The sequence below is a fragment of the Heterocephalus glaber genome, unplaced genomic scaffold (genome assembly GCF_053883595.1).
Source record: "Heterocephalus glaber isolate CG9 unplaced genomic scaffold, H.glaber_assembly_v1.0 deba00001452, whole genome shotgun sequence".
Classification (NCBI taxonomy): domain Eukaryota; kingdom Metazoa; phylum Chordata; class Mammalia; order Rodentia; family Bathyergidae; genus Heterocephalus; species Heterocephalus glaber.
Window position 1 is genome coordinate 24,061,215 of NW_028258302.1, and position 26,837 is coordinate 24,088,051.

Here is a 26,837-nt window from a genome sequence, read left to right on the forward strand (position 1 = left end):
CCCTGCCCCAAGGGGTGCGGAAGACCTTGGGGCCAGAGCCACGGCCCTAGAATGCCAGGCAGTGAGCTCAGCCCTTCGGCCTGCCTGTGTGGAGCTGTCAGCAGCGCTGGTGCTCAGAGAAGATTTCCAGCCCCCTCCGGGCCATGAAGAGGCCTAAATTTAGCGAACAGACAAGGAGCTGGCCCCGAGCCCAGGGACAGTCGGGCCTTATAAAGCACTGGCAGTCAGGGCCCAGCACGCTGCGCCGGAGGCTGCCCCATACCCTTCTCCTGTCCAGCTCCTGCCCGCTTGGACAGGGCCAGCTCTGCCTGTGAATGAGCCACCGGACCTCCTCCTCCTTCAGAGCGGAGAGAAGCTTCCATTCCTCCTCCTCTTCCTCCTCCTCCTCCTCCTCCTCGGCCTCCCGTGCCCTCCCACCGCAGGACCCACCCATGGAGAAGTCCCTGAGCTTGTTTTCTGAGGACTTCGGCAGCTTCATGCGGCCCCACTCGGAGCCCCTGGCCTTCCCAGGCAAGTGCAGGAGATATGCAGAAGTTGGGGCATCTACTCCAAGGCATCAATGAAGGTGCTGTGGCTGCCCCTGCTAGGAATAGGTGCTGCACACCCTGCAGCCACCCATGGCCACCAAGACAGATGTGGCCATGAAAGCAGGTGGCCCCAAGGTGTGCCACACAGGCTTGCGGCCAGGTCCTGTGGAACCTCGGAGGGCTGGAGGGCACCAAGGGCCTGGGGCTGCTGAGGGCTGATGTCCTCCGTGTGTGAGAGGCCATCCCCACCATGGAAAGAGGAGGCTTGAGGAGCAGGTGGCGCTCAAGAGCAATACCTGGAGGGGCTGCCCCTCCCCAAGACAGGGACAGAGACCCAGGTTCTGAGCGCAGGCCCTGGCCCTGCCCAGCTCATAGCCAACTTCCCCACAGCCCGCCCGGGGGGACCAGGCGGCGTCAAGACCCTTGGAGATGCCTACGAGTTTGCAGTGGACGTCAGAGACTTCTCCCCTGAGGACATCATCGTCACCACCTCCAATAACCACATCGAGGTTCGGGCTGAGAAGGTGAGCCTGGCCCCCACTTCCACTCCTGGGTCCCCTGCCCTCTGTTCCCTCCTCCCATCTCCTACCCTGGGACCACAGGTTCTGAGCGGTGTTCCTTCCCCCATTTGAACCCTCCACGACAGGCTGGGGACCTTGGCCCCCATAGCTTAGGGGCCCCCCTTATGCCTCTCTCCACCCTGAGGTGTCCAGATCTGGAGCTCAGGAGCCCTCAGCAGTGGAGGGGTTGGTGGGTGGGAGAGGCAGGAGGGATGTGGGCTGAGGAGACCCCAGGGTGAGGAGCGATGGGAGCTTGAGGACAGGTTCCCTGGCAGGCTGGTGGGCAGCTGGGGGGTGGAGCCCTCCCTGGGCAGCTATCCCCTCACACCACCCCTCCAGCTCTCTTCCACTGGGATCCCTGAATTGTGGCCTAGACTGGGCAGAAGGCTTGCACTCAGGGTTACACACGCTCCACGAGACATATCTTCCACCCATGGATCTCAGGGCCTCTGGATCACCAGGGTCTCTGAGTCTGAGCCCCTAGGTGGCCTGCAGCCTCCACCTGGGCAGAGGCTGTGGCCAGGCCAACAGGAAAGCTACTCTGGGTCACCACAGCCAGCTGCAGCTGGGAGATGTGACCAAGGATTCCTGCTCCGCCCCTGAGCATGTGAAGCTGGAATGGGAGCCCCTACCAGGGGTGTGAGGACGGCGGCGGGGGGCGGGTGCTCAGAGCCAGCACGTGCTGGCTCTGCCATCCCAACAGTGACTCAGCTGCCCCAGACTCCTCTGGACACTATGTGCCGGTGGAGCTGTGGGGGTGGGGTGGCCTGGCCCGCAGTGGACTCCTGCATGCCTGAGTGTCCAAGAGGGCATGGCTCTCAGTGCCCAGGGTCCAGCTGGGGAGAAGGGGACCGTGAGTGGGGGACAGGTCTGCGGACAGCCTGCCCTCACCCATCACCCGTCCCCAGCTGGCGGCGGATGGCACAGTCATGAACAACTTTGCGCACAAGTGCCAGCTGCCAGAGGATGTGGACCCAACCTCAGTGACCTCAGCCCTGCGGGAGGACGGCAGTCTCACCATCCGGGCACGGCGTCACCCACACACGGAGCACGTCCAGCAGACCTTCCGGACAGAGATCAAAATCTGAGGACCTCGGTCCCTGCCCGCCCCACTCTCCCCCTCCCCGACTGACCAGCCTTGAGTCTGCTGAACCCCAGGACATCTCAGCCTAACTCCCACCCCCAAAACCCCAGGCCCCAGGTGGGCATCATCCCCAAACTAGGGCCCTTCCCTCTACCCAGGGCAGGCCAGCGACCCCTCACCTCACTATGGCCCCCAGATTCCACATATGTTGTCTCTCCATTCAGAATTGAGGGGCTGGGTAGGGACAGAAAGGTCCTAAAGACCCACTGAGGAAGGCAATGGGGTCAGGCAGGGCCTCTGGGTACATGATCTGCAGGACAGACAGACAAATGCCCTGTCTCCCTCTGATCTGCCGAGCCTCTCTCTCAGAGGTGGGGGAACTGGGAACTGGGGGTCCCCTGGCAAAGCAGAGCAGATCAGGCTGAGGGAAGGTCATAGGTGAAGTGTCTGTCCAGGTGGGACTGCTGGAGGGAAGCCGGGAGGGCACAGCTGGGAGGGACACCTCCCCTGGCTGCCCTCCAAGCCCCAAACCAGCTGGCAGGCCGCCTGCTGCCCTGCGCCGCAGCCAGCTATGCCCAGTCAGGGAATGTCATGTCTGCACAGGTGGAGTTTTTCCAATACAGCTGGTTCGTGACAAACTGGGTGAAATCCTGCTGTCCCCTTCCTGCTTGGTGCCCACAGGCGTGGGGGACTTGTCCTCCCCACTGTGGGCCAGGGGCCACTCCCCCTGCAGACAAGGTCCCAGACAGCGACCCAGTTTCCTGCTCACACACACACACACACTCACACCCATCCCACCTCCATTTGTGCATCCAGGGTAAGTGTGTAACCCACACCTCATGCCCCACTGTCCTTCGCATCCTCATGTCACCACTGAGTGGGGCCGAATCAGAGACCCTAAAAGTGGATCCAGCCATTCAGTTTATATCAGTGGGGAAGCGGAGTCTCCAGTGAGCCTGGGCCCCCAGCCTTTGTCACTGGAGGCTGGATGGGAACCCAGGATGTCAGCTATTGTCAGCCCTGCTCTGGGCCCCAGGGAGTCCCTCACTCTGTTCCTCAGGCTCTGCGCCCTGGTCTATATGGTCCTGCTAGGGTGGAGGGGGGCATAGGAAGAGCCAGAACCCTGCTTCCTCCTGGGCAGGGGTGAGGGTAGCAGGCAGCTGAGAGATGGGGCCATCTCTGCCCCCTGCTTCTTGGCTGGGCGCACTGAGGGTGGCCTCTGACCCATCATCCTGGGGCACTGGGGGAGGGCTGCGGGCGGTGGGAGAGTCGACTGGCACTGTAACCTGTACACACAATAAAGACAGTGTCACGGATCTCTGGAGGTCCCCAGCCTGCAGTTCCCAAGTCCAGATGGATCTAGCTGGGCTGGAAGCCAGGGTAAAAGACCAAGAGGGAAAATGATGCATGGTACCCCCCCAAAAACCCAAAAAAACCCCAAGGAAAAACCAAGAAGGAGCTGCAGCCCTCGGGGGACCGCGGGTGTCTCTGGCTGCCTCCCGCTCCGCTCGCCCACCTGCATGAGTCCCAGGACTCTCAGTGAGACTCCTCTAGGCACCCTGTCCCCCAACTGCCTGCCCCTTTCTTTCATTCATTCTTTCATTCGACAGATATTTACAGTGCGGAGTCTGTGTACCGCGCTCTGTGCCCAGCAAGTCCCAGGTGAAGGGACACAGGATGGGGGCGGGGGCTCACCGGGCCCCCTGCTACCCCAGAGAAGCTGAGTGACTGGCCTAAGGTCACCCAGCTGGGGGGGACTCCGGCCGGGCCTCGGGAGACCCAGGACTGGGCCCTCTGCGGTGCCGCCCGGCTGCGGTCAGGAGCAGGGAAGAGGGTGCGGTATTTCCAGCCTCCTGACTCACCGATTCTGCAGCTATTTGTAGCCGGGACACTCATCGCCCGGGCGGGTGAGGGAGGTGCCCCCCCACCCGCCAAGGTTAGGTTCACCTTGACGCCCAGACCCGCGAGGCCCCTCCCTCGGCTGGGGAGGGGTGCGGCTGCCGAGGCCGGGGAGGCTGGACCCCTCCTCCAGGCCCCATCCCACCGGATCGCACCACCCAGGGCCTGTGGGAGCCCCGGGCAAGGTGACCCCGCGGGGGGGGGGGCGGGGCGGGGCCCAGCTTTGTGTCCCTGTACCCCGCCCCTTCCTGAGCTAAATATAGGCCTGGCTGTGCTGGGTCGGGGGAGTGGGGTCTCCATTCATCCCGCCCGGAGCGCGCCGCCACGCTCCTTGCGAGGCGGCTCTGTTACTGCACACTGGACCTCCGCTCAGAGAGGTCAAGTAACTGGCCCAAGGTCACCCAGCTTGGAAGCGGCTTGGCTGGGATCAGAATCCTTACCAGTGGCTCTGGAAGACCTCTGTTGGATCCTCCCAGATCCACCTCCCCCTACCCCACCAGAGAGCCATGCAAGTTTGTCTGCCCACTGCAGTCCAGTAGCTCCTAAAACAGGGACCTTCCGGGTCTTGTAACTTTGTTTCTTGAGACAGGGTTTCGCTATTTAGTCCAGGTTGGCCTTAAACTCACTATGTAGCCCAGGCTGGCTCAAACTCGCGGTGATCTTCCTGCCTCAGCCTCCCAAGTGCTTGGATCACAGGCCTGTGCCACTACACCCGTCCGTGTGTGGTAACTTTGGAGAGGACCTGGATACCAGGCAGGGGAAGCTACAAAGACAAAGAGCCCTCGAGGCTCCAAGCTGGAGGCCTCCTCCTCCAGAAACCCCTCCAGAGCTACCAGCAAGGGAGCACAAACCTGTGGTGTCCCTCTTCCCAAACTCTGCCTTCAAAAGCAACCCAAAGGCAGAATAAGGGAAGAACAAGCCTGGGGTCCCCCAACCCGCAGAGATCCAGTCCAAGTCCCTCATGCTAGGATGCAGGGACCCAGGCCCAGAGAGGGCAAGGGCCTGGCCCCGGGTCACACAGCAAGTCAGTGGCAGAGGTAACATAAGGTCTCAGACTTCCCCAGACCAGTCCCCCATCCTCCATTGTGCCTCCCAATTCCAGCTCTGCAATTAGTGCCTTATTCTACCCAGGTTGCTCCCAACCCTGGCATGTGAGAGGCGCTGAGTACATGTTTATAGGGTTAAAAAAGACCCGCCCTGTCTGTGGAGGGCAGGACAGTGGCGCCGGAGAGCCAGGCCCCCCGGGGGGCGACCCTGTCTGCTGTCTCCAAGCTGTGCGATTCTGAGCGAAGAACGGAACCTCTCTGGGCCTCACAGCTGGGCCTGCGGGGCGCCCTGCGCTAGCAGAGTCCACAACCGCATGGTGCGCAGCAGCCGAGGCCGGCCCAGCCTCATCCATGGTCCTGGGCTGGGGCAGGGCCGGAGGACGGAAGCACCGACCCGGGGTCTTGGGGGTGGGGCGAGCCGCGGGGGGCGGGGCTGAGCCTTGGGCGCGCAGGAGGGAGGCCCCGAGCTTCAGCCTCCTCCGCCAGCGCCTGGGAAACTCTAGGAGCGCTGAACTCCAGCGGCACCTGGCTGACAGCCACTGTGCGGGGGAGACAAAGTCTACTTTCCCAGGCCGGGCACCCGAACCAGAGCCGGTCCTGGGCCTCCGTGAGTGGCGTCTGGGGACAGGCGGCCGCATCCAGAGCACCTTGGGAACAGTCAGCACCCAGAGGCAGCCTCTGCTTCCTCCTCCCCTCCCCTCCCCTCCCCTCCCCTCCCCTCCCCTCCCCTCCCCTCCCCTCCCCTCCCCTCCCCTCCCCTCCCTCCCCCCCCTCCCCTTCCCCTCCCTCCCCTCCCCCTCCCCTTCCCCTCCCTCCCCTCCCTCCCCCGCCTCGTGTGTGTGTGTGTGTGTGTGTGTGTGTGTGTGTGTGTGTGTGTTTAGTCCTGGAGACTGAACCCAGGGCCTTTGCACTGAGCTGCAACCCAACCCTTTTTCCGTGTTTTGAGACAGGGTCTCACTAAGTCTCAAACTTCCCATCCTCCTGCCTCAGCCTCCCAGAGTGCTGGGATTCCAGGTGCCGTCACTGCCCCTCTGGAAGGTTCTTCCCACGTGTCCCCCTCTTTTCCCAGCCCTGCTTTCTTGTGGTTCCCCCACCTGTCAGCCAGCATTTCTCTCTCCTCCTGTTGCTTCTCTTTGTTAAAAGATAATTTAAAATAAAAAGCAAAATCATTACTCTCATATATATATAAAATGCACACATTAAAGAGTTATTATTGAGCTAAAATCTACATAGCATAAAATTAACCGCCTTTTCCTGTGGTACTAGAGGTTGAATCAAGGGCCTTCCCATTGAGCTACATCTCCAGCCTTTTATTATTATTATTAGTAGTAGTAGTAGCATTTTGTCTTTTGAAACAGGATCTTGCTATATAGTTTAGGTTGGCCTTGAACTCACTATGTAGCCCAGGGTGGCCTCGAAGTCACAGTGATCCTCCTGCCTCAGCCTCCCAAGTAGCTGGGTCACAGACAGGCACCACCCTGCCCAGGTAGATCAGGGAATATTGAGCTGACTGTGCAAATGGAGGCCAACTGGTTTCTTGCACACTGCGAGAGGGGAGCCCAAGGTCTGTCCACAAGACAGGACCAAGTCTGCTCATCTGAGGACAAGACCTATGTTATATTCCTGTCAGTTAGTCACAATATGCAGAGTGGTAAAATCGGGCAAAGAGGACAGGGCTGCAGCCCCCAGAGACTCAGACCACTTGGGGATAGCATTAGAGACTCACAGTCATACCATGTGCTTGTTCCCCATGCCTGGGATCAAACCCAAGGGCCTCATACATGCTAAGCTGAGCTGTGCCCCAGCCACCCACATTTTCTGACAGTCTCCCCTGGCTGGCCTGCTGGGCCTCCTCCAGTGACTGCAGTCACCAGCCCCCCGACCCAGAGGGAGCCGCCATCTGCCTGCATGTTCCCAGGGTCTGCAGCCCTCACACACCCAGGGCATGTCCCCTACCCCCCAGGGGAGGCCCTTCATCCATTCACACCCCACCAGCCTCTGGCTGTCCCCTGGCAGCCACGCTCCTGGGGGCTGGGTTTGGGCTTTGCCTCTTTGCAGTTAGGGACCTCAGACAGAGTGTTTAATCCCTCTGTGCCTCAGTTTCCTCATCTGTAAGATGCCAGTGAAAATTGTACCCACTCACAAGACTTGGGTCAAGTGAATTGATGTGGCGTGGAATGCATATAAAATTGGCCAACAGGGTGTGGTAGCAAAGGCCTCTAATCTAGCAACCTGGGAGGCTGAGGCAGGAGGATTACAAATTCAAGCCCAGCCTGGGCAATTTAGCAAGACCCTATTTCAAGTAGAGCGCTTGCCTAGCATATGTGAGTCCCAGGGTTCAATCTCTAGCCCTGGGGGAGAAATCTGGGCAATCGAGAGCACTCCTGATCTCTCCAAGAGTCCTTACCAGGACCCCGCAGTAAATTCTGAAATGTCACTCTGACTGGTGAAAGAGAGTGTTGGTTAGAATGAAGTTTGGGCAATGGCCCCATCACTCCTGCCCAGTCTGGAACCAGTGTCCTCCAGGCTGGTGATAGGGTGACGCCTGCTGGTAGAACGCTAGATGTGCAACCGTGGGCCTCCCTTTCCTTGAGGGTCTCAGCTCTGTTTGCAGCTTGTCTCTGGCTCTTCTAGCTCAGTGATCTCAAGGGTGAGGAGAGGGTGGGAGGTTTATCAGCTTTCCTGATGGGCATGTGCTGCCCACATTACAAAGTCACCCTGTAGAGTCCAAACCTTTGCTCCCTGTGTCTGAGCTGATTCAGCCTCCTGGGCTTCTTGCATGCCTTCCTACATTCTGTAGGCAGAAGAGCTGGTGAGAAGGATTCTGCTCAGAGGTGGGCCTGGCTGTGGCACCCGTGGCTCACAACACCTGGCTGTCCCATCTTAGAACAAAATAAAAAAGCTGTGCTGCACGCCTGTACTCTCAGCACCCTGGGAGGCTGAGGCAGGAGGATTGCTGCTTTGAGCCCAGCCTGGTCAATTTAGTGAGATCTGCTCTCAAAATAAAAAATGGGCGGGGGATGTAGCTCAGTGCAAAGACTTGGGTTCAATCCTCATTACTGCACAAAAACAAAAATAAAACTGTGTCGTGCCTGCCAGGCCTCCTGCTATGTGGCCTCTGCCACTTTTCTGATTTCTTTGTGTCTGTGCACAGCCATCTTTCCCAGCCCCTGCATGGTGAGGCCTTGTCTGTCCCCGTCACTGACCCATCCAGGCTCTAGCCCAGGGCCCAGCGGACAGTGGGTGCCCAATAAGTACTTGATGAATGAATGAACGAACGAATGAATGAATGTTCCAGCCAGACTTGCATGACCCTGCTCCCTCCAGGGGAAGCATCCTGCACCCCAGCTGCTTCCCTCGGTGTAGCTCCTCAGTCAGATCACTGCCTGCGGAAGCCCCATTTCCTCTCCCCAGAGCTGGCTGGGGGCCTGCCCTGTGCCCTGCCATCTCCATGCTTTTCTGGCTGTCGAGTTTATCATAACCTCTGGCTGTCACGGGCCTCCCTTCTTGAGTCAGCCAGGTGTGAGTTTGAGGACAGGGGTGTGTCTGGTCTCTCAAGATCCCCTCTGCCTAGAAGAGGCGCTGCTGTGTGCCCCACAATGGGACCCAGAGCCTGGGCTCCCGGCTTGCCTGGCTTCTGATCTCACAGCAGGCTGTGGGGCCTTGGGTGCTTTCCCCAGCCTCTCTGTGCCTCTGTTCCCTGATTGTGAAATGGGTTTGAGGACAGTGTTTCCCCGAATGGGCACTGGGAGAGAATTGTCCATAGGCACTGGGAGGGAATCTGTCCACGGCCAGAGTGTGGTCAGGGCCAGTGCTGGTGGGAACCTTGTCCATAGTCCTTGAACAAGGCGTGAGCTTCCAGCACTGTATCTGGGAGCTTCGAAATGCATGGAGGGTGCACCCAGTGCTTTGCACCTCTGAAGACTTACACCCCCACACCCAGGACCCCACTCCTGCTCCAGAGCATGACTGTCTGGTGGGGTAGGGATCAAGCACCCTTTTTCCCCATTCGCTGACCAATCCAAGGAGCAGCCTGAGCCTGGTGTGCAATAATGAGAAATAATCTCTTCTTTTATTTGGACAAATATGGTCTTCCATGTCATTTCTGACTATCTCTTTCCTTTTTGTTTTTTGTTTTTTGAGACAGGGTCTCACTGAGTAGCCCAGGCTGGCCTTGAACTTGTGCTGATCCTCCTGCCTCAGCTCCGAGTGCTGGGATTACAGGTGTGTGCCCCCATGCCTGGCTTCATTTCCCAATCACTTGCTGCCACCCCTAGCCTGTGTCTGTGCCTTCCTGATCCCCATCCCAATTTTCCCTGGGACCAGATGCCATCTCTCGGGTCAGCCTCTAGTGTTGCCTGCTCAGCAAGTCCTTTCCCAAGCACCTTGTCAGAAGGGCCTGTCCCCTCACACTGGTCCTGTTCTGAGTCACTTTTATTTTGTTATTTGTTCAGTGCTCCCATTCCTCACCCGAAGAATATGTGCTCCAGAAAAGCCACAATGGTGGCCCTGGCTCTGCTGAGAGCCTAGCAGAGGGGATAAAGGACAGAGGGGTGCTGTTCCGGGGTCCTTTCGTGGGCCCAGCGCAGGCACCAGACTCCTGCTTGGCTGGGGAAGGGAGGTCGGCCCTGGATCTCGCCCTACTCGGCCTGTCCACAGACACAGGAGGTCAGGGCTTTGAGTGAGCCCTTGACTACCCACTAAGGTGAAGCCATGGTGGGCCCAACCTTCCAGGGGCTCTCCTTGGCTTTAGGAACTTCCTGGGGGCTGGATGGGTTGGTGGGGCAGAAAGTAGGGGCCTCAGCCCCTCTGCAGGGTTTCGGGGAGTCCTTGGGCTGAGCAAAGCTCTGCCCATCCAGGAGTGTGCCCTGAGTCACTGGGGACTGGTTCCCCCCACAGAACACAATATAGGTCTTCACTGATGGGGTGACAGGGCCCTGGCCGGGACCCAGGGCCTGGGGCAGCACTGTGGGTGCTGCCAGGGAGAGCTGCTTCCCACGGGCACAGTCGATGACAAAAGTCACATGCACCATCAGGATGGCCTGAGAGTGGGCCTGTTTTCCACCTAGAAGGGAGGAAAGAACCACAGGTTTGTGTTGGCACATCATGACTCACTAATTCCTCAGTTCATTCATTTTTCTAGCCAATACGAAAAGATGAAGCTGGATATGGTGGTGCACACCTGTGATCCCAGCACTCAGGAGGCTGAGGCAGGGGGATCACTGTGAATTTGAGGCCAGCTTGGGCTACACAGAGAGACACAGATAGGACAGGTGGGGCTTTAAGGGCATGATTTCAGCATGGGAGAGACCCAAGGGGTTTTTTATTGTTGTTGTTTGGGTTTTGGTTGTTTGCTGTTTGTTTGAGACAGGGTCTTGTTATATAGTTTGGGCTGGCCTTGAACACACAGCAGTCCTCCTGTCTCAGCCTCCCGATTGCTGGGATTACAGGTTGTTTATATTAGTTTTGTTTTGCCTTGCTGAGGATGAGCCCAGGGCCTCACATCCACCAGGCTGGCGCACCCTTGCACCCCTAGTCCAAGACAGTTCAGGTCCAGCTCTCCTTTTGTGAGCCGTCTGCCTTCTAGCCCTTGTCTCTGCGTTCCTCTACCTGGCCTTGCTCAGCCCCTCCCCAGGATCCGGTTTGAGCAGGGTCTGGGGACCAAGATCCAGCCTTTCTAACAGGCGCCCTGGGGCTGCTCTTTCTGCTGCTTGGAGGGGCAGATGTGGACAGCAAAGTCCTTGACACAGGGATGGCTGGGGCCAACTGTTACAGCTGAGGAAACTGAGGCTCAGCTTGCATAAATGCTGGTGGTCTTCAGGTGCACACCTGTGGTCTCTCCTCCCCTCCTACATAATTTTCTTTATTTTTTTTCTTGGTACTGGGAATCGAGCCTAGGGCCTTTGCATTGAGCTATATCCCCTGCCCTTTATTGATTTACTAACTCACTAAATGGGGCTCCAATTTGTAATCCCCTTGCCTCAGCCTCCCAGAGCGCTGGGATAACTGTTACGCACCATCAAGCCCCGTACCCGCCCCCCTACACAATCTTCCTCACAGCCTTGGAGAATCCTACCCGCGCCTGGGTCATCTGCTGTAACCCGGCCATACCTCAGCTCTGAGCCCAGTACTCTGTAGAAGAGTAAAGGAACCAATCACATCAACTTATCAATGAAGCTATGGTCAGAGCAGGTCTGTCTGAATCCAAAGCCTGTGCTCATACAAGAGTAACTTTTCACCTGGGTGTGATGGTGCACACCTGTAATCTCAGCGCTCTGGGAGGCTGAGGCAGGAGGATCACAAATTGAACCCCAGCCTGGGCAATTTAGCAAAAGCCTGTCTCAAAATTTTAAAAAAGGGCTGGGGTTGTAGTTTAGTGCAAAGGCCCTGGATTCAATCCCTAGAACCTCCACCCTCCAAAAAAGTTACTTTTCAGGTTACCAGAGTGATACACCTGTTCTTGTAATTACATGCTCTCAAAGTGAGAGAGCTCAGAAGGAAATTTACATGCTGGTAGGTTGCTTAATACCAGAAGTGAATGAACCCCACTGCTCTCAAGAACATCACAGCCATGAATAGTGAGTGTCCCGTGGGACTCCAGCCAGCCACCTCCCCTCAGCCGAGTGCCCTGAGCTCCTCTCACCAGAGCTGGTCTCCAGGCCGGGGGTGTTTTTGAGGGCTTGTCTTCGGTCCCTGGGGTCCTCTGAGGGGCCCATGCCTGGCTCTGGCAGGAGGGGACCAGTCCTCAGCCACCTCTTCCAGGATGTGGCTACTTGGCCGGAATGAGACATTTTATATTCACCAGATCTGGATCCATTGAGCACGGTCCACCTGGAGCTACAGGAACTGGCCTGGGGCAGTCAGGGGCCTGCTTTGATCAACAGGGTTATGTCAACAGGATTACTGTTGGGTCCAGGGGCTGACTTCCTACAAACACTGTCTCTTCTAGAGCCAGCTGCTTCCTGGCTCACCACAGCCCTCCGGAACCTCCGCAGCAAGGCCTCACTTTCTCAAAGCACACTCATTATCTGGCTGCCTCATCAGCTTCTTTTGTTTGTTCCCTAAAAACTGTATATAACTGTGCTCGGCGGTGCATGCCTGTATTCCAGCACTCTGGGAGGCTGAGGCAGGAATATCACAAGCTTGAGCCCTGCCTGGGGCAATTTAGCAAGACCTTGTCTCAAGAAATAAAGGGCTGGGGATATAGCTCAGAGCAAAGGCCCAGGGTTTAATCCCCAGGACCATAAAAAAAAAACAAAGACAAAAAAGGAAATTTGGTGTTGCTACATTAAATATAAACAGTATCACTTTCATAAATAAGAAGTAGCCACTGGGCATGGTGTGAACAACTGTAATCCCAGCCACTGGGGAGGCTGAGACAGGAGGGTTGCAAGTTTGAGGCCAGGCTAAACAATTTATACCCTCAAAATAAAAAATAAAGAGGGTCTGGGGAATTAGGTCAGTGTGAAGTCCTGAGTTCAACCCCCAGTACCAAAACAAAACACAATAATAAAAAAATTTAAAGGCTCATGCGCAGAAAGCAGAATGAAGGTCTCACTGCAGATGGCCACGCCTGGGCTCCAGGACCTGTGCACAGACCTGTTTTCCTGAGGAACTTGCAGACATGGAAGGCTGTGGACTTTGAGATGTGGATTACCCTGGGATCTGCAGGCGAGCACAGTGGGTCACATGGGTCTGGAGCTGGAAGACCCTTTCCTGGCTGGATTAGACGGACCTGTGGGCAGGAGGACAGCAGAGGGAAGTGAGAAGGACTCCACTTGCCGCTATTAGCCTTTGAGACACAGCCAAAGGGATACAATGAAACTCAGACTCAGCTACAACTCGGCCACTCCTCCTTTTTTTTTTTGGTATCTGGGATAGAACTTGGGTCCTTGCGCTTGCAAGGCAGGCAGCGGAACCACTGAACTAAATCCCCAGCCCTCTTTTTTTTTTTTTTTGACCGTCTTACTATGTATTTCAAACTGGTCTTGAACTCAGCCCAGGCTGCCCTCAAACTCTTGGCGATCCTCCTGCCTCAGCTTCCTGAGTGCTTGGATTACAAGGGTGCACCACATGAGCAGCACACGGTCACTTCTGACACCAAGAAGCAGCTGGCTCAGCAGCAGACACCAGCAGGACATTCTCCTAATTCAGTTCTGACACCGACTGCATGTTCCCCAAGACTGCGGCCCACTTCAGGTGCTGGTGGGAGGCCCAGATAGTTTTACCTGTGCTCCTAACCGACCACAGCCCCTTCTTGGGTTCAACTAATTTGCTCAAATAGCTCATAGAACTCAGGGAAAGTTTTTTTTTTTCAGTACTGGAGATTGAACCCATGGTCTTTCCACTGAGCTACATCTCTGGTCCTTTTTATTTTTAATTTTGAGACAGGGTCTTACTAAGTCACTAAGCTGCTCCAAACTGGACTTGAGTTTGCAGTCTTCCTGTCTGAGCCTTCCAGAGTGCTGGGCTTACAGGCATGCTCCCCTATGCCTGGCTTTACCAGTTTATTATAAAGATACTACAGGCTGGGTATGGTGGCCCATGTCTATAATTCCAGTGCTTGGGAGAGGTTGAGGCAGGAGGAACACCACAAGTTCTAGGCCAGCCTGGGCTACAGAGTGAGTTCAAGGCCAGACTAAACTTCATAGCTTTTCACATGCCAAAGATTGAAACCCCCACACATGAACCTATCAAAATGGATCAAAGATCTAAATATTAAAACAGAAACACTAAATCTCCTGGAAGAGAGAATAGGTAGAATTCTCAAAGACATTGGTGTAGGCAAAGACTTTATGAACAAAACCCTATTTGCAAAGGAACTATCACAAAGAATCAACAACTAGGATCTCATCTTATTAAAAAGCTTTTATTTTTCACCAACAGAGTGAAAAGACAACATACAGCATGGGAAAAAAATTTACCAGGTATTCATCAGACAAATGACTACTATCTAGAATATATAAAGAAATCAAAAAAATCAGGCTCCCCAAATTTGAAGACCCAATCCAAAAATGGGCATCTGAAAAGAATAGACACTTCTCAGATTAAGAAGTAGAAATGGCAAATAAATATATGAAAAATGTTCAACCTCACTGGTCATTTGAGAGATGCAAATGAAACCCACTCTAAGATTCCATCTTACTCCAGAAAGAATGGCTGTTATCAAGAAATCAACCAGTAACAAATGCTGTCAGGGCTGTGGGGTAAAAAGGAACCCTTCTCCACTGTTGGTGGGAGTGTAGACTGGTGCAACCACTGTGGAAATCAGTGTAGACATTTCTCAAAAAACTAAAACTAAAGGTTCCATTTGATCCAGCTATTCCCCTTCTTAGTATCTTTCTGAAAGAATTAAAAGCATCATATCATAGCAATATGTGCACCCATGCTTATAGGGGCACAGTTTGTAATAGCTAAATTTTGGAAACAGCCCAAATGCCCATCAATAGACAAATGAATAAAGAAGGTGTGGGATTTTTATACAACTGAGTACTACTCTGCCATAAGGAAGGGTGAGCTTCAGACATCTACAGCTAAATGGATGCACCTTGAGACCGTACTCTTAAGTGAAATAAATTGGACACACATGTTTAAATACTGCATTGTTTCTCTGGTGTGAGAAAGTGAAAGTGGAAATAAGGACTAGAATGCATAATGTATAGGGAAATGGGAAGAAAGTTCAAATGGGAAGGGGAACAAGGGAAGGGGGGAGAAAGGAAGAAGGGACAGGAAAAAAGTGAAAATAGAAGAAAAAAATGGAAACAAAGCTTTTGTACATAGCGAGTGGAGGGGGCATGAGGGGAGGGGGGAATGGGAAAAAAGAGGCAGGAGGTATCGTGTACAGGTGCAAATTCCCTATGATGAGTGCTATCATCATGTGTGCCTAAAATGTACCAATAAATATTTTGCTATTTAAAAAAATAAAATTTTGTTCTGTTTTGTGCTACTGGAGATTGAAGCCAGAACCTTTGTACTGAGCTACATCTCCATCCCTTTTTAATTTTTATTTTGGGACAGGATCTTGGTAAGTCACTGAGTTGCCCGAGCTGGGCTCAACCTTGTGATTCTCCTGCCTCGGCCTCCCATAATGCTGACATTACAGGTGTGCACCATCACAAATGAGTAAAATAAATAAGAATTTTCAAAGTATGGACCAAGGATGCCTGTGAAGAGTACAAAAACCATTTCCTGGGACTAGGTGTGCAGCTCTGTAGGCGAGATCATGCCTGGTATACACAAGGTCCCGGGTTTGATCCTCAGCACCGCAAAACACAAACAAACCAAGAAAGAATATTTAATTTAATTTAATTTTGTTTTTGTTTTTTGTTTGTTTGGTTTGTTGTTGTTTTTTTTTTTGGTACCGGGATCAAACTTGGGTCCTTGCACTTGTGCAGCAGGCAGTGAAACCACTGAGTTAATCTCCAGCCCCATTTTATTTGTTTTTTGAGACAGAGTCTCACTGTGTAGTTCAGACTGGCCTTGTATTCACTATTTAGCCCAGGTTGGTCTCGAACTCATTGCAATCCTCCTGCCTCAGCCTCCTAAGTGCTGGCCTTACAGGCCTGCACCACCATACACAGCTACTTTTAGTTTTCTGAGAATCTCCATACTTATTTCTATAGTGGCGCTACTAGTTTACATTCCCACCAACCACATACAGAATAGGATTTTTTTTTCCCCACAGCCTCACCAGCATTTGTTATTATCTGATTTCTTCATGATGGCCATTCTTTCTGGAGTAAGATAGAATCTCAGTGTTATTTTCATCTGCATTTCTATAATGTTCAGAGGTGTTGAACATTATTCCATGTATTTATTGTCCTGAGAAGTGTCTATTCATTTCAGTTGCTCATTTTTTGATTGAGTCTTTAAATTTGGGAGGTACAGGTTAGTGGTGCCTAGTGAGCATGAGGCCCTGAGTTTGATTTCTGGTACAGTGGACCCTCGACTTATGAACTGAATTCATTCACAAGGGCTTGTTGTAACTCAAGTTGGTTGTAAGTCAAGACTTACATTCCCATAAGAAATAATGGAAATACCCAAACCTCCCAAGCACCCTTTAAGTAACTTTTTTGTTTTTGGTACCAGAGATCGAACTCAGGACCTTGCACTTTCGAGGCAGGTGCCGGAACCACTGAGCTAAATCCCCGGCCCCTGTCTTTTCTTTAACACTGCTCTGTAGTATGACATGATATTGTCATTAAGGAAGTAAATGTAACAATTGGTTTTTTCTCTGTCTTGGTGGGTCTTCTCCACAAATGTTTGTAGCTCTGTCTACTTTTTCAGGATTTCATTTATTTCAGAAGAATTTTGCTGCATTGATTGTTGATACTCCCCCTCCTCTTCAGAAAGTTCCTCAGCCACCATTCTCTGTTGCTCAGCCAGAAATTACTGAAGTCCCTCGTAGACAGTTCCTCTGAGTGTTCCCTCACCAGTTCCTCAGCATCACCACTGTCTGCCTGCAAGCCTGTGGATTCTGCTATAATGACAGCGTCATACACCACAGGGTCAATTGAAGGCTCAGGCTCCTCTACACAGCCTTCAAAGTCTCTCTCCTGTATCATTTTGGCCACATTTTCTTCCAGGTAGATTTCAGTATCCTTAGAGAGACATTGGCCCAGAATTTTTCAATTAATAGCACACAGGAAAGATGCAACTCAAGTTTTTGATCGTAAGTTAAAACTAAAATTCTTGTTGTAACCCAAGTTGTTTATATGTGAGGCTGGTTGTAACATGAAGGTCTACTGTACCTAAAAATGAAAAAGAGTTTTTATTTTGATCACTGATTCATTTTGATTTTAGTTTAGTACATAATAAGAGATATGGGTCTAGATTCAATCTTTTGCCTGTGGACAGCCAGTTTTTCCAGCACCATTTATTAAACAAGCTGTTTTTCCTCCAGCATATGCTTTCTGCCCCTTTGTCAAAGATCAGATGGCTGAATGTGCCTGGGGTTGTTTCTGCATCCCCTGCTCTGTTCTATTGATCCACGAGTCTGTTTTTGTTCCAGTGCCATGCTGCTTTTACCTCTGTGGCTTTGTACTATAACTTCAAGTCAGAGATTGTGATGCCTCCTGCTTTGCTCTTCTTTCCCAGGATTGCTTTTGCTATTCTGGGTCTCTTCTGGTTCCATAGGAATTTTAGGATTGTTTCTTCTAGTTCTGTGAGAAATGCTGTTGGCATTTTGATTGGAGTTATAGTAAATCTGTGTATCAGTGTTGGAAGTATGTTCATTTTGACAATATTGGTCCTGCCCAGCAGGAACGGGGTTATCTTTATGATGTCCTTTCAATCTCGAGGCCACTGATGAGTGCAGATTTCAATCAACCAGTTGAGCTGTGAGAGTTGTTTCTAGTTGGAACATTAAAGCCCAGATCTCTGGAACGTGCACTTAACCGATCAACAAAGTCAGAAAAATCTAATGTCGTGCTTTTCTCTCTGATGCAGCATCTTTAGAATCCAGTTGTGCCCCTGGTCCCTTGGTCTCTCTGGCTCAGGCTTGTTTGTTTGGTTGTTTGTATTTTCTCTTTAGTCAGACCCTGCACTGGTCCCCCGAGTGTTCTGGGATGTACTTTCCTTATAGATCAGGAAACAGTTTAGGATGGAGAAGTAGTCCCAAGGAATCAGCATCTTCTTGCAAAGCAAAGTCCTTGGGCAGGGTGGCCACACTGCCTGGGGAAGCCAGCATCAGTCTCATCAAATGGGAGGAGGGGCTGCTTCCATGGGCCAGGGATCTCCCTGGATTTGGGAAATCAGGAAACTTCAGAGTCACCGGCATCCAACCAACATCTCCACCCCAATTCCTAACACAGCTCTTTACTATTCCATGCACCTGGCTGGTCTGTGGCTACAGCTTATGTAGCAAGTACACCACACAGATCAGTAGCAAAAGATGAGTTCTGTTCACTTTTTGGCTACATAAGTCCTAAGAGATGATCCCTTTCTTTGTAGAGTAGTCAGGAGTAGCACCTGGTCCTGTGAGCCTGTCTTGAGGTAAATACTTAAACACAAAGTCTTTCCTTTTTGATGGTCATCAGTGCAGTTATAAAAAGCCCTTATAGTCTTCATTCTCACCATAATGGTCAATTGTAGCAGCCATTCCAGCTGCCAAAGCCCTGTCATTATCAGGCACCTTTTCCCAGGCAGCAACACTTACTGAAATAACTGAAAATTTACGTAACAATTTTTGGGGGGCAGTACTGGGGATTGAACCCAGGGCCTTTGCACTGAGCTACATCCCCAGGCTTTTTTTTCCCCCTGTATTTCAAGACAGGTGCTTGCTAAGTTGCTAAGTTGCCCAAGCTGGGCTCAAACTTTCAATCTTTCTGTCTCAGTCTCCCAGAGTGCATGGATTTCCAGGTATGCATCACCATACCTGGCTTTTATCACCTTCTAATCCAATGCCTTGATTTCTGTTCATGAGGACCAATGTGTGCAGAAATAGAAATCTCACTAGATCATCCCTTCCCCCTTCTGTTCCTTCTTCTCTGCTTCCCTCTCTCCCTTCTTTCCATTCTCCCTTCCCTGCTGGGGACTGAACCCAAGGCCTTATGAAAGCTAGGCAACTGCTCTACCACTGAGCTACACCCCTAAGCCCTGGACCTTTTAAAATTAAATTTTTATTTTGAAATAATGCAATTGTCAGAAATAATGCAGAGAGAGACAACCCTCTTTCTGGTCCCCTTCTAATAAATTTTCTACTCTCAATACATTTTCCTACTCTTAAAAAAAAGAAAGAAATAGGGCTGGGGATTTAGCTCAGTGGTTTCGTTGCCTGCTGCGCAAGCTCAAGAACCGGAGTTCAATCCCCGGTACCAAAAAAGAAAAAGAAAAAAAAAAAAGAAAGAATGCAGAGAGATCTCCTTGTCCAGATCTCATTTATCCAGTTTCCCCTGCTGGTAACAATTTGTAAAACTGTGGTACAGTGTTACAACCAGGATACCAACATTGTTACATACAAATTAGTTTGACACTCCCCCATCTCTCATGTTCCTTCTAAGGCTTCTTTCCAGAAGAGAGGAATTTAATTCAGAGTATTAAGTATTTATGCATTACTAGGAGGGCCGGAAGAATGGCCCTCAGAGTGGATCTCCAGTATGGTTCCCATAGGAATTATTATTATTTTTGCCACAATCAGGAAAATGGGGAATCAAAGACTTCACGGCTGCTGAACATGACAGCAAACCCTTGTAATTCTGGCACTCAGGAGGCTGAAGCAGGAGGATTGCCTGTGTTTGAGGTCAGCCTGGGCTACACAGTGAGTTCAAGGTGAGCCTGAACTACATAGCAAGACCTTATCTCAAAAAAGAACACAGTATGGCAAAAGGGATGCAGGGATCTAGATTTGGACTAGAAACTGGCTGCTTCATAGTGGATACTGAGTTTGGCTCTTGCCACTGCACAGCTGTTTCTGGGTTTTGTTGTTGGTTTTGTTTTTGTTTCGGTACCGGGGATTGAACTCGGGACCTTGCACTTTGGGAGGCAGGAGGTGGAACCACTGGGCTAAATCCCCGGCCCTGTACAGCTGTTTCTGGACATTCACAACATGGAAAGAGGCCACCATGCAGGGCTGTAAACCCCCGAATCAGGGTGACCCTGCTCCTTGTCTGCCTGCTGATGTCAGCCAAGAGCAGCCAGTGAAGGACCTAAGGCAATGTATGCTGCATTAGAATATTGATTATTTCAGGCTGAAATTACTCGAGGAAATGTAATTTCAGAAAGGGCCACCAGGCCTGTCTTTTCCTACTTGCAGCAAGCTGCAAGGCTTGTTTTGGGCAGGATGTTCTTTCCATAGCATGGCTCAGAAATAGACTTGGTCACCAGAGACTGGTGACTGGGGCTACAGGGAACCTAAATAAATTCCAAAGTAACCATTCTCCACAAAGTTTTTTTTGTTTGTTTTTTGTATCGGGGATCGAACTCAGGTCCTCAGCTTTGAGGCAGGTGCCAGAACCACTGAGCTAAATCCCTGGCCCAACCATTCTCTTTTGCTACTTTCTACATCCCCATCTCATGCATCTCTTAGTAACATACCTAGAATTTACCACCCTAGTCCAGAGATCCAGTGTGCAAGCCCTTCATAAATTTATTGTCTAAAAAATATAAAAAGCATCATGTTTTGGTCATTTCTTAGACTGCACCCACTTGAGAAGATTTCCATTACGTGTAAATTTAATAAAACTCCTCTCTCTCTGTTAGTTTTTTTTATACAAGTTTTTTTTTTATACACACTATGTAACTCAGGCTGGCCTTGAACTCAAGGCAATCTTCTGGCCTCGGCCTCCCAAGTGCTGGGATTACAGGCGTGTGCCACCACACCTGGCTATCTAAGCTTTCCTCTTGCTCATCTACTCTTGTATTAATTGGGTTTCTAGATGCAGCCAAAAATCCCACAGAAGAACTAAGGAGTTAGTGGGTGTGGTGGCACATGCCCATGATTCTGGCACTCTGGGAGGCTGAGACAGGAGGATGGAAAGTTCGAGCCCAGTTTGGGCAATTTAGCAACTCAGTGAGACTTTGTCTCAAAATAAAATATAAAAAGAGCTGGGGATGTAGCTCAGTGCAAAGGCCCTGGGTTCAAACCCCAGTACTGGGAAAACAAACAAACAAACCCCTAACGGTGATTTTACATGGGATCTCTCTCCTCAACACAGGACTATGGCAACTGCCTCACTTCTGCCTTCCAAAAACGACTGCAGCTAAATGTGGGGAATAAAATTTTAGCTTTTTAGAGTCTAGAAAGACTAGATGCTGAGTCCTGTTAGACCACATCCCAAAAAGATGGACACAGAGATAGATTTGCACTTAGTATTGGGAAGATAAGAGGGTTCTATCAATTCTGCTACCATTTTCCCTGTTTAGAAAAAAAAGAGGCAAGAGATAAGCACAGATAAGAATGTGGAAAAACCGGAAACCTTGAGCACTGTGGGTGGGAATGCAAAATTGTGCAGCTATTATGTTAATTTTTTTCTTTTTTTTTGACACAGGGTCTTGCTATGTAGCTCAGTCTGGCCTTGAACTTGCAGCCATACTTTTGCCTCAGTGTCCCAAGTGTGGGGATTATAGGTGTGTGCCACCACACCTGGCAGGAATATGTCCTTTAGCTGAGACCCAAGGCCTCTGGGATTCATTTTCAGACCACTCTGTGAACCAATAACGATGAAACTGGAGGGCATATACCAAGGAAATAAGCCAGTCATGGTAGGACAAATATTGCATGATTCCACTTATGTGAGCTAAAAACAGCCTAATTTGGCCAGGTGTGGTGACACACATCTCTAATCCCAGCACTCAAGAGGCTGAGGCAGGAGGATTGCCATGAGTTTGAGACCACCCTGGGCTACATAGCAAGACCCTGTCTCAAAAAAATCAAAACAACACCCCCCCCCGAAAACATAAATAAATAAATTTAAAAAGTCAAACCTCACAGAATCAGGGGAGAACTATGGTTATCAGGGGTGGGAGAGGAAGAAATAGGAGATTGTTAATCAATCAAATTCCCAGCCCTGTACACTTGAAAATTTATCAAGATACATTTCATGTTGGCAAGAAAAAAAATTCTTTTAGGGCTGGGGATTTAGCTCAGTGGTTCTGCTGCCTGCCTTGCAAGTGCAAGATCCCGAGTTCGATCCCCGGTACCAAAACAAAAAAAAATTCTTTTAAAGAAGAGATGATGTCAACTGTGGAGTTGTTTAGTCCTTCTAGTCACTGTGAAGAGGGTGGTGAGCTGGCCAGATGACATTTGTCCGTGTCCCACTTAGGCAAGTGGTTATGAACTTAAGTGATGCAGCCAGCCCCACTGGGTGCTTTTTTCCAATTGTGCTTGCTTAGCTGGTGGGTGCAGGCAAAGAGAAAAAGGGAGTTGGATTCACTCAGGGTCAGAATTCTTACTAAATTCATATGACTAAAAGACAAGGAAATGAAAGGTTCACAGTGGTGGTGACAGTGTTGTTAAATTTATAGATTTAGCTCAGTGGCGCCTTGCCTGCCTTGCAAGCACAAGGTCCTGAGAGTTCGTTCCCTGGTACCAACCAACAAACAAAAAAACCCAACCAACCAACCAAACAAAAAATTTATAGATCATGTAAAGAAAATATTGTTTTTATACACAATGGAGTCCTACTCTTACATAAAGAAAGATAAACTTAAGGCATTCATAGGTAAAAGGATCCACCTGGAGACCATAATATTAAGTGAAATATGTCAGACTCACAAGTTTAAATATTGCATGGTTTCTCTCATATGAGAGAGAGGAGTAAAACAGAAAAACAGAAGATAGATAAAAAGGCAGTAGGGAGATCTTTTTCAAATGAATGGGGGAATAAGAGATAGAGGGAAGGGGAGGGAGCGGAAGGAAAAGGTGTGGGGAAAAAAATTGAAGGGGGAAAATGATGAAAATGGAGCTTTTGCAAACTGGGAGGGGACCAAGAGTTGGAAGGAGCAGGGAGGGCGGGGAAAGGTAGGGGTAGAAAAAAAGAAAGAAAAAGATGTATTATAAGGGCGGGGGATATAGCTCAGTGGCGCCACGCCTGCCTGGCAAGTGCAAGGTCCTGAGTTCGATCGCTGGTACTGGTGTGTGTGCGTGTGTGTATTATGTACATGTAACCACCTCCCCACGATAACTATAATCACTGTGTACTGCACAACTTCCTCCCAAAATTACAGATCCTGGAAAATAAAAGAATCAGAAGGAAAAAATGAGGAAGCCCACGAAGAGTGAGAAAGAAGTCAATGGCAGAGGTGCTGAATAGCTGGAAAGAGGCCCCAGAGGGGTGCGCAGGCTGGTCATAGACACCTGTCTTCAGATTTTAAACAGGAAAGGGGTAAGGGTCGGTTTAGAAAGTGGAAAAATAGGGCCAGGGATTCAGCTCAGTGGGTCCGCCGCCTGGCTCGCAAGCGCAAGGTCCTGAGTTCGATCCCTGGTACCAACAAAGCAAAATAAAACAAAACACTGGAAAAATATAATAGAACCTTCAGCTTTGGAGCTACAACTAGGATCACATCTCTGCTCCATCACTTAGGAGATGTGTTACTACAGGCAATTCATTTACCTTTTTTGAGTCTGAGTAAGTTGGTGTGAGAAGTTAATGAGACAACGTACATAAGGCGCTTGTCACAATCCCTGGCACACAGTAAGTGCGAAAAACAAGTTGTTACTGATACAGTCGGAATCGAGATCCAAGGCAGGGTTACAGTGACGACAATCAAAAGCGCAGAAGTACTGTAAAATAGAACTTTTGGACGACTAAGCGCATGCGCCGGTCCGCGGTCGCGCAGTTAGGGCGAGCGCTGCGCATGCGCCGGAAGTTGCGGCCGGGAAGCCTGCGAGGTCGGTTCCGCCCGACTTTAACATGGCGGCGCCCTTTGTCTGCTCTGAAGTGCTGTCCCTGGCCTTCTTGCGACTGTGATGCACCTCCTTCTGAGGCGCGGTCCGGGACATGTCAGGTGAGGGTCAGCAAGCGCAGGGCGCCGAGGGAGTCCCAGGAGCCAGGGCAGAGGTGGTGGAGGATGGGGCGCAGCGGGAGGCCCTGGACGGTTTGTGGGGGAGGGGAGGGAAGTGGCATGGGACAGGAACCGCGGCTGAGGGGACCCCGCGGGGCAGGAGGTTGTGGGCACCTGGGCGGGGGGCGCCGACTGGCCAGCAACCCGAGAATGGGCGGCAGGCCCGCTGTCCCGGCGAGGGAGCGCGGGGCATCTCCGAGCCGGGTGACACCGCAGCTGGCAGTATCTGCGCCCCCGCCGCGAGGCTGTCACAGCCCCTTGACCCCGCGCGCCGCGGTGGGTGAGCGTTCTGTGCCGCCAGGGGGCGAGGTGCCGGCCCCCCGGGCGGAAGCACCCGGAGGCCGTGCCTAGGCGCTGCGGAGCCTGTGCAGAATCTTTCTACTCATTCATTCGTTCCGCAGACAGTGGCTTAGCACCGGATAGGTCCAAGCCCAGGAGTGATGCGGACGGAATTCGTCCTGGATAGTGCCTAGGGGCGTGTACGGTAACGGCTCGGGGCTATGTCCTTCTGCACGTTAGGGTTGCTCTCTCTGCCTCACTTTCCCCCTTCGTTGTTAAAGCCGAGGTGATAAAGTTTGCCGGGTGTTGTGGCACGCGCCTATAATCCCAGCGCTCAGGAGGCTGAAGCAGGAGAATCCTCAAGTTAGAGGTTAGCCTGGGCTATGTAGTCATTTCAAGGCCAGCGTGAGCTACATAGTGAGACCCTGTCTTAATAAATAAATAAATAAATAAATACCCTACCTCCTAAGATTTTTATAAAGGTTAAATGAGGTAATGGGTGCTTAGAACTCCTACGGTTACAGAATGAATGTGTGTTTCAGTTCTTTCTATCATCACCTGGAGCTCATAGACTCCTGTGCTCCGGAGAGACAGAAAAATAGGCTGTTTAGATGCTGCTGTGCAGGAGCAGGTGCCCTCCTTGCTCTGACAACTCTGAGCAGTGGCACCCTCTCGGCCTGGGTGCGTCCAGGGAGGCTTCTTTCCTCGGAAAGCTGAGGTGTAAGGGAAGTGAGGTGGGAGGAGGGTAGAGCATTCTCAGCTGAAGGTGCAGGGTGTGAGAAAGTTCAAGTCTTGCAAACCTATAGAGAGAACTGGTAGATAAGTCTAAGGGAGCTGTTTTGCATCTAAGTCTAGGGGTACCTTGTAAACCCAGTTGAAGAATGAGTTTTAGATAATGAGAAGGTATTAAGAATCATATTTGTGCCAGGCATAGTAGTGCATGCCTGTAATCCCAGCACTCTGGAAGCTGAGGCAGGAGGATTGCCACAAGTTCAAGGCCAGCCTGGACTACATAGCAAGACCCTGTCTCAAAAACATAACAAAGATCATATTTGTGAAGTAGAGAGGTCACTGGTCCTGGTGAAGATCTGCTAAGGGACTGGGCCTGGAACCCAGTTAAGAGGCTGCTGGGCTAATTAATCCAGGAGGCAGGAGGTCAGAAGAGATGGCTTTGTGAGTAGAATTGAAAAAGCCTGGTGATTACTTTGATGAGAGAGTTAGGGGCAGGGAGGAGTCTGGGTGCCCCCAAGTTCTGGACTGGTGGATGTTTTTTGGTACTGGGGATTGAACTCGGGTCTTTGCGCTTGCAAGGCAGGCGGTGGAACCACTGAGCTAAATCCCTGGCCCTAGGTGGATGTTGATAACTGTTCAGTGTGCTAGAGAGCAGGGCAAGGAGCAGTTTTGTTTTGTGTTTTTGAGACACCATCACTCTGTTGACCAGGCTGATTTTGAGTTTCTAGATTCAGGTGATCTCCTATCCCAGGCTCCTGAGTAGCTGTGGCCAGACTCCAGGAGCAGAGTGTGAAGAGGACAGAGACTGAGGTTTTTGTTTTTGTTTGGTTTTTGTTTGGATTTGTTTGTTTGTTTTCTGAGACAAGCTCTCCACTCTGTAATTCAGACTGGCCTTGAACTCGAAGTAATCTTCCTGCCTCAGCCTTCCTGCTGGGATCACAGGTGTGTGCAACCATGCTCAGCAAGACATGGAATTTTTGAACATGTTGGAATTAGGTGCCTGTCAAACATGAAGTAAAGCTGCCTGGTGTTGATCTTGGAGCTGTTGTCCACCACTGGTACTACAGTCATGAGAGGGAATGCGCTTGCCTGGGTGAGGGTACAAAGCGAAAGTGTGCAGGACGTCCTAGAGGAAGGCTTGTGTGCAGGGTGCTGGGCACGCCCTTGCTTTCCCTTCTAACAGTCACACTCTTTCCTCAAGCAGGAGTTCCTAAGTGTGGGAATGAAGACTGAGTTTATTCACCTCTGTGCTCCAGGTCCCCAACATGGTCTGGCCTGCAGTGGGCCAATAATAATCCCATTTACTATTTAGTGAACACATACTTGGTGCCAGGCTGTGTGCCAGGCACTCTGCACTTACCTTGTTCCATGAGTAAGTAAAAGAGCAGCTGTGAGGGAGCAAGGGTAGGTGTGTTCTCATCAGATTTTCCACTTGGATTCTTTGATTCAGGTAATGAGCTGGAGAAGGGGAGCGAAGCTGGAGTTGACACAGACAAACTGTCAGAAAGGAGTAGCCTGGGCTGTGTGGAAATCTGAGGTATGTTTTCATACTCAACAACAAACCCAAGCTGGAAGTGAGTTTGTTCTCTATGCTCAGTGTGATTCAAATAGCCCTTTCAAGACACATTTTTCTTTAAAATTAGTAATGACAGAGTCCCCCTTACAGTTTGGTTGGGAAGTTGCTGATATCTCTTTTTACCAAGGAAGACCAGTGTGGATTAATTATTGGGCAGGCTGCACCACTGCTTTAATTAGGTGCAGTCTAAAATGCTCCAACAGGGCTGAGGTGTGGCTCAGTGGTTGAGCGCTTGCCAAACATGTGCAAGACCCTTGGTTCAATCTCCAGCCCTGCAAATAAAGAAGAAAAGGAAGAAAATTACATTTTTCTTTTTTTGGTACTGGGGATCAAAGGAAAAGAAGAAAATAAAGAAATAAATAAACATTTCAACAAAGCAGTTCCAAATACAGTGGCTGAAAGAAAATAGAATTTTATTTCTTACTCCTTAAAAATCTCCAGATACGCAGTACAGAGCTGGTAGAGTAGATCACTCTGTTCCAGGAGGTCCACTTGGGAACAGGGTTTCTTTAATCACCTGCCTCTCCTTGCTCAAACCCACACATTCATCTCATGATGCACGAAGGCTGCTCCAGCTTCTGTCATCATGTATGAGTCCATCTGACAAATGGGAAAGACAAAGTAGGGAGCACA

General features: G+C 51.0%; 3 protein-coding genes across 7 annotated transcripts in view; 2 read left to right on the forward strand and 1 right to left on the reverse strand.

The window, feature by feature from the left end:
* The first annotated feature begins 225 nt into the window (after nt 1–225).
* On the forward strand, nt 226–3,487 carry Hspb7 (heat shock protein family B (small) member 7). Its single transcript, XM_004850357.4, has 3 exons — nt 226–510; nt 918–1,051; nt 1,996–3,487. Exons 1-3 carry the CDS (start codon nt 315–317, stop codon nt 2,173–2,175), a joined length of 510 nt encoding a protein of 169 aa, XP_004850414.1. The 5' UTR covers nt 226–314; the 3' UTR covers nt 2,176–3,487.
* A 5,652-nt stretch (nt 3,488–9,139) lies between these two features.
* Nucleotides 9,140–12,681, reverse strand: Srarp (steroid receptor associated and regulated protein). Its single transcript, XM_004850356.3, is given in 2 exon segments — nt 9,140–10,181; nt 11,760–12,681. Coding segments are annotated over 2 exon segments (573 nt in total). The 5' UTR covers nt 11,908–12,681; the 3' UTR covers nt 9,140–9,756.
* Nucleotides 12,682–23,377: 10,696 nt separating this feature from the next.
* Zbtb17 (zinc finger and BTB domain containing 17) overlaps nt 23,378–26,837 on the forward strand; it is a 29,567-nt gene continuing 26,107 nt past the window's right edge. For 4 of the 5 annotated variants that reach the window (XM_087215737.1, XM_021262859.2, XM_021262861.2 and 1 more), the window contains exons 1-2: nt 23,378–23,560; nt 26,079–26,165. The gene's annotated coding sequence lies outside the window, so the exon portion shown is untranslated. The remainder of the gene's footprint in view (nt 23,561–26,078; nt 26,166–26,837) is intronic. The other variant, XM_004850353.4, reaches the window with a different exon arrangement.

Bases quoted from the DNA above. Each gene is read 5' to 3' on its own strand.
- Hspb7 (XM_004850357.4), top strand. From the start codon at position 315: ATGAGCCACCGGACCTCCTCCTCCTTCAGAGCGGAGAGAAGCTTCCAT. The intron at 511-917 runs GCAAGTGCAGGA...ACTTCCCCACAG, and splicing joins GGAGCCCCTGGCCTTCCCAG to CCCGCCCGGGGGGACCAGGC. The intron at 1,052-1,995 runs GTGAGCCTGGCC...ACCCGTCCCCAG, and splicing joins TCGAGGTTCGGGCTGAGAAG to CTGGCGGCGGATGGCACAGT.